Source organism: Rhinichthys klamathensis, unplaced genomic scaffold, assembly GCF_029890125.1.
Source record: "Rhinichthys klamathensis goyatoka isolate OS25496 unplaced genomic scaffold, OSU_Roscu_1.1 h1tg000412l_1, whole genome shotgun sequence".
Lineage (NCBI taxonomy): Eukaryota > Metazoa > Chordata > Actinopteri > Cypriniformes > Leuciscidae > Rhinichthys > Rhinichthys klamathensis.
In genome coordinates, this window is record NW_026606912.1 from 1,816,688 (window position 1) to 1,827,500 (window position 10,813).

Below are 10,813 nucleotides of genomic sequence, written 5' to 3' on the forward strand. Positions count from 1 at the left end.
GATTTCCATTCAAAATGCAGCTAGACCTGGTTTCAGTTTGACCGTGGACCTGCCCAGTTCCGGGGCAATATTGCATTAATGTTGGATACAGAATTGTAACCAGACTGAAGCCTAAAATGCCCCATAAGTGCTTTGATGAATGAGCTAAATGATCTGCCTATGGCTCTTTGTGTGCACTCGTATGTGTGTGTGTGTGTGTGTGTGTGTGTGTGTGTGTGTGTGTGTGTGTGTGTGTGTGTGTGTGTGTGTGTGTCTGTGTGTGTGAATCTGCCAAATGCCCTACCGACTGAAACCTCTAAACTGTCATATGGCCGGCACAGTCCAAACAAGCGCATGCATGAATCTGCTTCAGCCCGAGGGTCACACAGTCGCAATGCATCTCAAATGCAGTTCAGGAAATTGTGTATGCTTCCATTAAAATATATTATTATCATTATTCATTTTGTTATATTATTATTTTATACATACTTATGTAATTTAGATTCTCTGTGAAGTCTGATTGTGACTACATCTTTTGTACCCGCTGTGTATCTTATGATGTTTGTGTGGGTCGCATACAGAATGACATCACTCCACTGCATGTGGCGGCTAAGAGAGGAAATGGAAACATGGTGAAGTTGCTGTTGGACCGAGGATCAAAAATTGATGCCAAGACCAAGGTAATACACACACACACACACAAATGTTTTTGAAAGAAGTATTTTATGCTGGCCAAGGCTGTATTTATTTGATCAAAATAATAAATACAGTTAAAGCTGGAATATTGTGAAATATTATTACAATTTAAAATAACGGTTTTCTATATTTAAAAATCTGTATTTTTAGCAGCCATTACTCTAGACTTCCGTGTTTCATGATCCTTCAGAAAAAATTCTTTAATGAATATAAATTCAACTTTTTTGTAACATTATTATTACTGTCAATTGTGATCAATTTAATGTATCCTTGCTGAATAAAAGTATTAATTTCATGTAACAACCCCCCCGCCACAAATCTTACTGACCCTAAACTTTTGACTTTTGTTGTGTTTATGCACAAATAGGCAATGGGCATCTACTACTATAAAATATGAAGTCATTATAATCAAATATACTATTAGTAAAGGAATAACAAGAAGAAATGTCGTTGCGTGAATGAATTTTTACTTCAGTGTACTTTACCTTAAGGAAAATGTCAGACAGCTTCTTAGGACATTCCTACAGTTATATATAGAAAGTCATCCTTTGACCTTTTACCTCAGGGATGTCTCAGATGAGACCAAGTTTCAGAGAACATTATGCACCTTGTAAATATGTCAAGTTGTCAACAGTTTGTTACTTATTAGCTTAGAATTTCTAAGGGCGCACAATTCAATTATTCAATTATATATATATATATATATATATATTAGGGCTGTCAAATGATTAATCGTGATTAATCACATCCAAAATAAAAGTTTTTTTTACATAATATATGTGGGTGCACTGTGTATAATTATTTTATATAATATAAATACACACACATGCTTGTATATATTTAAGAAATATTTTCATGTATATACTGTATATAGATTTATATATCATTTATATTATATATAAATATAAATATTTTATATATAAATAATTTTTTTTTCTTAAATATACATGCGTGTGTGTGTGTTTATATATATACAAAATAATTATACACAGTGCACCCACATATATTATGTAAAAAAAACTTTTATTTTGGATGTGATTAATCATGATTAATCATTTGACAGCCCTAATATATATATATATATATATATATATATATATATATATATATATATATATATATATATATATATATATATAGTCTTCAGTGTAGGCACATAAGTAAAGTAAGACAGGCAGGCAAGATCCAATGAAGTGTAAAATGCAGTACATTAATATGAATAGCTTTGCAAGAAATATCAAACAGGTCAGCATGTATTGTCACAGGTTTGTCTGTGGTATCAGCTGTTCTTAAGAGTATGATCTCAGAGGGTACAATTTAATCTTATGTAACATTTTATCTTTGTGTTGGCCTTTACGTGTATCTGTGTGTGCTTATTATAGGATGGTTTAACCCCATTGCATTGCGGTGCACGAAGTGGACACGAGCAGGTTGTTGAGATGCTGCTGGACAGGGGAGCTCCCATCTTGTCCAAGACGAAAGTAAGACATCTACTTTTTTGACCCCATATTATTATTTCTGCCCGTTTGTGTGTGAATGTGGATATGCAGGTTTGATTGCTGGTCTACCCATAATTTCTGGCCATGCCTAAGACTGCCCCCATGTGGCCAATATTTCAACAGAAGCAAAAACATTTTTATCAGGCACCCTCCCCTCTTTCTCTTTGCCATAATTTCACCAGATTGTGGATTTAGATGCCAAAGCAGGAGGGATTTCCTGTCATACTTTCAAGCCCCTCAAAATGACTTACTTAACGTAAATGCATCAATTTCTTCACATAGTGTATGAGCTTTTTTAAACATTGGCCCTCTTTGCACATTTGATATTTTAAGGCAATCCTGCAAGTTTTGTGTAGAACAGTCCGTTTCAATATTTAGCTATGGTATAGAAGTAATCCAGTTTTGTAGAGAACAGTTAAAGGTGCATTGTGTAATGTTTAGGAGGATCTGTTGACATAAATGCAATATCATATACATAACTTTCAGTGGTTTATAAAGACCTTCCATAATGAACCGTTATGTTTTTATTACCTTAGAATGAGCCATTTCTATCTACATACACTGTGGGTCCCTTTACATTGAAATATCCATTTTCCACCACCATGTTTCTACAGTAGTCCTTAACGTAGTTTAAGTAGTTTCGTCACTATGTTGTTCTTCGTGCAAAGAAGCTAGTTAAAGTCAGCGAATATAACACTGACACAATGATGAACAAGTAACAATAATATTCGCAATAACATATCGTTTTACTGAATAATTAAGTAAATATAATTTCTTAATTTATCTTTGTAAATAAACCTCATTGCTTAACTGGCTACTCTCTGCTGTCTCAGACGATGACATCTTTTCCTGTTGGCCACCGTAACTTCTGTTGGTTGCAATTCGTAACCTCACCACTAGATGCTACTAAAAATCACACACTGCACCTTTAAGGTGTAGTCACATTTACCATTGTTCGGTCGAATTTTCGCAGTCGAATCCGGTCATTTCAGTAGGAATCCAGACGATCAGGAATTTCGCTGGGGGGTGAAAGTTTTCCCCATGCAGATTTCACATTCATTCATTCAGTTGGTCATGCAAATTCTCTGCTTTGACCAACAGACAGCTTCTTGTTTTGAAAGTAACTTCTTTGTGAGCTCAGCTGTGCTTTATAAATTGCCACTTTATTGACGATAGACAATGGCCCTTTTTTGCAGTGGCCTGCACCTTTATTTTAATTGATCATTAGTGGTCTACCGATCAAGGCTGATTATAGTGGCCAATAGTTGGCATTTTTTAATTATCGGCAATGGCAGATAAGTTTTTCTTTTTGGAAATTCTTTGTGTTCATGTGTTCATATTCATGTCATATTCACTGTGTACTGTATGTAAATTTACCTTTACTGCCCTTTATTTGAAAAAATATGATTCCCATTGCACACAAACGTACCAGCTTACTTCCTTTGTAGTCATGTTTTACAAATCTTTAAAACAAAATCTTTTTCATTTTTCCTTTTAGTAAATATTATTTAAAATAAATGTAACTTTCATTGCAGCATGGGTTTGTTTACTATCTGTAAATTAAATCGGCTGTATATTGGCCGTCGGCCACCTTGCTCTAAGACATCGGCTTTTGCCATGAAAAATAATCTGTATTGATCAACCACTATCTAATCTTGTTAAATGCTATTTTTTGGTTTACTATAGAACGGTCTGTCTCCTCTGCACATGGCGACCCAAGGGGATCACCTGAACTGTGTCCAACTGCTCCTCCTGCACAATGCCCCCGTGGATGATGTCACCAACGATTACCTGACGGCACTGCACGTGGCCGCTCACTGCGGACATTACAAAGTGGCCAAAGTCATCGTTGATAAGAAGGCCAACCCTAACGCTAAAGCCCTGGTGAGAGCAGAGGGAAAAAGAGAACCATACACAATCAGACTCATGAAATACCTTCTCGCTCTTTCCTTTCTCTCTCTGCGTTTCTTTCTCAGGGTGACAGGGTTAATTTTCCTCTGTTAACAGATGCAGCTGTATGAACGCTAATCTCTCACTCCACAATACACAGTTGTGTGTGTTGCCATAGTAATACTGAGACATTCTGATGACAGTTTAAAAATAAATCTGAACCTCAGAAATAACTTGATTTGAGGTTTAAAATAGATAAAATGAACAAGATCACAAAGCTTTATTACTGAATGCCATGGGTTCATTCAACCGAAGGGAGGTTTTTGTGGGTTCTCACTTCTGATAAAGGTGGGTGTGGTGGTATCTCAGTCGAGCAGAGCATGTTTGTGTTCACATCAACAGAACGGTTTCACACCTCTTCATATTGCCTGTAAGAAGAACAGAGTGAAGGTGATGGAACTGCTGCTGAAACATGGAGCATCAATGCAGGCCGTCACTGAGGTACGAGAGAGATATGATGATTGAACTTTCATCAAAAACATATGTGATATGATATAGTGCCATAAAAGCACTAGAAATGTATTGTCTAGTTTTGAATTGAGTTTAATGTTCATAGTTTTAGATATGTTTCTAAAATGTAATAGCACAAGCAGAATTATAGTAAAGTGTTCATATTTCATATTTTTATTTTTATTGTTTGTAGTCGGGGTTGACGCCTATCCACGTTGCTGCGTTTATGGGTCATGAGAACATAGTGAAACAACTCACACATCACGGAGCCTCACCCAACACCACCAACGTGGTACGTATCCTCTTTTAGTATAGAGTCACTCACTGACGTACATTCTGTGAAACTTTTACTTTTATAAAGGTGATTTTTTTTATATTTCTATCATTTTAAACATTCTATCATACACACAACTTTATGTGTTAGTATATATTAATCTAAATTAATGCAAAAAAATTGTTAATAAAAAATGTATATCATGTTTTATGTGATGGGGTGGACATGTTATATTTGATTAATCTTGTCAAGCATGAAAAATGAGACCAACCTTTGAACTTGGCTTAGCGAAGACTCATATGATTTCACTTCCTCTTTTCTGTTTTGAGGTGGATATTTTTAGATAAAAATATATGTACACAGTATATATATATATATATATATATATATATATATATATATATATATGTGTGTGTGTGTGTGTGTGTGTGTGTGTGTGTGTGTGTGATTTATCTGAATGAGAAGATCAATACAAAATGTAATGGAAAAGTTTTGGTTGATAGCAATTTTTTTTTAAATATATATTTTAGTAGAATTTTTATAATTGGCTATACTGGCATACTGAATAATAAAATTCATATACTCCTTTGAATTTGTTTGCATTAAAAGTACTCCATAACATGAATAATATTGTTATATAATGAGTTTATAACTAATTTTGAATGAATATATTAAAGCTTGCAAATCACATGCACTTCATCAAATGTTCTGGACACAAATGTTGTATTGTAGAGAGGTGAAACAGCACTGCACATGGCAGCAAGGGCCGGCCAGGCTGATGTTGTCAGATACCTGCTACAGAATGGTGCTAAAGTGGACATCAAAGCCAAGGTGAGACACACACACACACACACACACACACACACACAAGCTCAAATTTGAATAAACCTCTGTCCACATCCAGCCACATACATGATTAGAACATGATAGATAATATATGTGCTTTGCAGTTTTGCCTCTCATCTCATCTCTCTCTCCCACTCTCTCTTTCCATAACGACAATTTCTAGGATGACCAAACAGCCCTGCATATAGCTAGCCGTCTGGGAAAGTTGGATATTGTGCAGCAGTTGCTTCTGAAGGGGGCACTTCCCAATGCTGCCACCACCTCCGGCTACACCCCTCTCCACCTCGCCGCCCGCGAGGGCCATCAGGAGATAGCAGCTCTCTTGCTGGAGCAGGGAACCTCCCTCTCTGCAGCAACTAAGGTGTGTGTGTGTTTGTGTTTGTGCTGTATGGCAAAACACAGTGGGGTTCAAACATCTGAGACTGATCAGATGATTCTGTCATGAGAATCCTTTTCACTGTTTTTTGTTCTTTTTCCTTCTTTCATGCCCATATATACATCCACAGAAAGGATTCACTCCCCTGCATGTGGCTGCAAAGTATGGGCAGTTGGAAGTTGCCAATCTTCTACTGCAGAAGAAAGCTGCACCGGATGCAGCAGGCAAGGTTGGTGAACATATGCATACATTATTGCACATTTGTATAGTGATGCAACATGTATATGAGTCGCCTTGTACATTTCATAATACAGCTTGGTCTTACCCCAAATGTGCACTTGATGTGGACTTCACTTGGGCTTGGCAAAGTCCATAAAAGCCCCAAATTTAGGCATTGGTAAAATACAATACAATATTATAATAATATAAATATAATGAAATATTTACATTTGAAATGTTTCTTGCAAAAAACAAATGGTCAGAATACTTAGCTACTTCTGAATGGCCTTCAATGGAGAAACCTGCTTTTTGTAGCCAGATGGTGTAGTTACAACATCTACCAGCAGGGGCTAACTGGGCCACAGTAACCAGCCAAACCATGACGCCTTAAACCACAAGGACAGAGGGCGTCATTTGGGACAGGACCTTCATTTGTCTTCGTCTGTTCATCTGTGTCAACCTTCCTCCAAATGGTTCCTCTTATTAGGGCCCAAGCCCAAAGGGCGAAGGCCCTATTGTTTTCCTTAGGATTATTTATTATTATTATTATTATTATTATTAGGGCCCAAGCCCAAAGGGCGAAGGCCCTATTGTTTTCCTTAGGATTATTTATTATTCTTCTTATTATTTTTCTGCTACCTTTTGGACACTTTTGGAGGCCTTAACATGCTCAAAAACTCCTGAAACTTTGCACACATGTCAGAACCCGCGGCCATCAGGGCCGGGCTGAAGATGGTACCCGGGCGTGGCAGGGGGGCTCGACAGCGCCCCCTGGAACGGGGTCCGAAAACATGGTCCATAAATCAAACACGCTTGCATGTAATAATATGAAACTCGGTACACATGTAGATCTCCTCGTTTCATATATACTTCACACTCTTACTTTTTACCCCAGCCCAACAGGAAGTCGGCTATTTAGGGTTGTTGGTAAAACACACGCAATGGAATGTGAAATACTCCTCCTAGAGAATTCAAACAAACGGCACGAAACTCGGTCAGCATGAAGTCAAGACATTGAGGATGAAAGTTTGCGAGGGGATTTTTGATATCTCGAACGGTTTGGCCGTGGCGAGGAAACAAAATTATGGCGAGAAACGTGAAACAGGAAGTGTGTCATAACTACTGCATACATTAACTGATCTTGATGAAACTTCAACAGTGTGTTCGTTGTAAGAGCCCGATCACATGGATGTGACTATTGTGAGTCAAAGTTATAGCGCCACCAACTGGCAGCAGGAAGTGTGTCACTTCCTAAATGCTTTGAAATCACCCTCTTATTTTTACCCGATTTGCTTCAAACTTTATGTGTATAATGTAAACACACGGCAGATGTAGACCTGTGAAAGGATTATTGATATCTTAGATACTGTTGCCGTGGCAACACATCAAACTTTAATATTCTTGTTTGATGCTTTTGAGACTCTTAGCATGCTTGAAATTGCATGAAACTCGACAGACACAGGTATGCATATGGTTCAGATCAAGCCGGACAACTTTCTAATTAACTGTCATTAGCTCAGACCAAGAGGAAGTTAGATATTTTGGTTTGAATGTGGATGTTTCTGAGAATTTTCTCTCCCTCTCCCTCTGACAGAGAGAATGCACCCTGCCATTCGTGTGTGTCTGTGTCTGTGTCTGTGTGGGGAGGGGGGGAGGGGCTCTTTTAGTTTAAACACAAAATTATACATAGGGCCATACTGCCCTCTTGTGTCCAAAATTATATTTATATATACATTATACATATATTTGGTATGTGACTGAGGACCGAGAGCTTTTAAATACGGGACATTGATAATGGCCACGTGCAGAGCGCTCGAGGGAATTCCTATGGAAGTAGGAATGAACTAAAAAACGTTCGCTCTGTTCTGCTCGCTCGTCGCCATGGACGCGCACCATTATGAATGCCAGTGCAGCCGCATACTTTTTAGTGTCACTTTAAAATTAGTGCAATAACGGGGCCGATTGCTTGAATTGTGAGTTCAATAGTCTATTATTTTTCACGGAAAACACAACAACAAAAGAGTACAATGATAGATTCGCTTAAATAGGGGCTTTTACAAAAAATAGCCTATTCCGTCATCATCTTTTCAGTCAGCTCTTCACTCTCGTGATTAATGAAATTTGACTCCTGTTGCTGATATTTGCTGCAACTTTCGTTTCGCTCACAATTTAGTAAGCAAACACGCTTCAAATGTGTTTTTATTTTATTTTTGTGTATATATATGTGTGTGTATATATATGTGTGTATATATATATATATATATATATATATATAGCTTATGTTTCAAATATGAGTTAATTAACAATCGTTGGAAAGAATGATACTTTTAATATCACTAAACCGTCATTAGGTGTCGCCAGGCGACCGTCTTAATGAGCGAGTCATTGATTCATTCGTTCAAACGATTCGTTCGAACGGCTGAGTCATTCATGAATGAGACAGATTATGGATTGGTCGTTGAATCTTTGAGTCAACCGATTCGTTCAAAATGCTGAATCATTCAGTAATGAGAACGCGTTGCTGTGAGATGCTCGATGGTTCTGCTGTGATCTTTGTTTAACTATTTTCGCTGCTGAAACAGAAAAAAAAGTCAATATTGCATCTAAAATGTAAGTGATTTGACGTGTGTGTGTGTGTGTGTGTGTGTGTGTGTGTGTGTGTGTGATTGTGTCTGTTACAGTGATTGTTTAACCCTTGTTAAAGTTTAGGCCTTGTCTTTTTGGATATATATCTTTTTATATAAAAAAAAATAGCATACAACCCATGTATTTTAAATGTATTGTTTGCTTTAAATTACATTGAGATTTGTATGTTTGGTAATTGAACCTGAATGAATTATAAATGAATGTGCTATATTTCAGATCATATATTTGTTTTCCTTAAAATTTGAACTAACACTAACTTTATTCTCATCTGAATGATAGATTATTTATTTCTGTATAAAATAAAAACACATTTGATTTTTCTTTTTTAATCAATGTAGAATGTGTAACTGAAAAAATAAACAGATTAGGGCTCTGATCGAGGACAATAATGTCAAAAAAAGAATCAGGGCATGTCTCATATCTTTCTAAAATGTAATTATACACCATTTATTTTTATATAAAATTATACAAATATTAGAACTAAACCCATTTTATTCCTTTTTTTCAATTTAAGAATTATTTTTAAGTTTAAAAACAGCCAGAATGGTTGTTTAGTCAAAAATAATAATAATCCAAATCATATATAGTGCTATACTGCCCTCTTGTGTTCAAAATCAGGTAGGCCTATTGAATTTATATATTTATATATTAGGGATGTTACTATGGGAATATTTTCCCACCGGTTAATCAACGTGTGATTGTGTAAACCAATTGTGTAAACCTCCCGCTGGGGGGTTTAAAAACACTAACTTGAAAGCGAAAGTATAATATGGACGTCCGCACGGACATTGAAATGGTGGCGCTCGAATGAATTCCTATGGAAGTAGAAATTAACTAAACGTTCGCTCTGTTCTGCTCGCTCGTCGCCATGGACGCGCACCGTTATGAATGCCAGTGCAGCCGCATACTTTTTAGTGTCACTAAAATTAGTGCAATTTCGGGGGCCGATTGCTTGAATTGTGAGTTCAATAGTCTATTATTTTTCACGGAAAACACAACAATAAAAGAGTACAATGACAGATTCGCTTAAATAGGCGTTTTTACATAAAATAGCCTATTCCGTCATCATCTTTTCAGTCAGCTCTTCACTCTCGTGATTAATGAAATTTGACTCCTGTTGCTGATATTTGCTGCAACTTTCGTTCAGCTCACAATTTAGTAAGCAAACACGTTTCAAATGTGTTTTTATTTTATTTTTGTGTATGTGTGTGTATATGTATGTATATATATAAATATAGCTTATGTTTCAAATATGAGTTAATTAACAATCGTTGGAAAGAATGATACTTTTAAACATAACACTAAACCGTCATTAGGTGTCGCCAGGCGACCGTCTTAATGAGCGAGTCATTGATTAATTCGTTTGAACGACTGAGTCATTCATGAATGAGATAGATGTTTATGGATTGATTGGTCATTGAATCTTTGAGTCAACCGATTCGTTCAAAATGCTGAATCATTCAGTAATGAGAACGCGTTGCTGTGAGATGCGCGATGGTTCTGCTGTGATCTTTGTTTAACTATTTTCGCTGCTGAAACAGAAAAAAAGTCAATATTGCATGTAAAATGTAAGTGATTTGACTTGTGTGTGTGTGTGTGTGATTGTGTGTGTGATTGTGTCTGTTACAGTGATAAGAGTTTAACCCTTGTTAAACTTTAGGCCTTGTCTTTTTGGATATATATCTTTTTATATTAAAAAATAGTCATACAACCCATATATTTTAAATGTATTGTTTGCTTTAAATTACATTAAGATTGTATGTTTGGTAATTGAACCTGAATGAATTTTAAATGAATGTGCTATATTTCAGATCATATATTTGTTTTCCTTAAAATTTGAACTAACACTAACTTTATTCTCATCTGAATGATAGATTA

The 10,813-nt window shown here is 36.3% G+C and overlaps 1 protein-coding gene across 29 annotated transcripts in view; it reads left to right on the forward strand.

Annotated features, from left to right (window-relative positions):
• The window catches only part of ank3a (ankyrin 3a), a 137,840-nt gene that overhangs the window by 62,232 nt on the left and 64,795 nt on the right, over positions 1-10,813 (forward strand). For all 29 annotated transcript variants that reach the window (XM_056235063.1, XM_056235062.1, XM_056235054.1 and 26 more), the window contains 8 exons: positions 561-659; positions 2,058-2,156; positions 3,861-4,058; positions 4,467-4,565; positions 4,768-4,866; positions 5,581-5,679; positions 5,858-6,055; positions 6,201-6,299. In XM_056235063.1, coding sequence (XP_056091038.1) covers positions 561-659; positions 2,058-2,156; positions 3,861-4,058; positions 4,467-4,565; positions 4,768-4,866; positions 5,581-5,679; positions 5,858-6,055; positions 6,201-6,299 — 990 coding nt within the window. The remainder of the gene's footprint in view (positions 1-560; positions 660-2,057; positions 2,157-3,860; positions 4,059-4,466; positions 4,566-4,767; positions 4,867-5,580; positions 5,680-5,857; positions 6,056-6,200; positions 6,300-10,813) is intronic.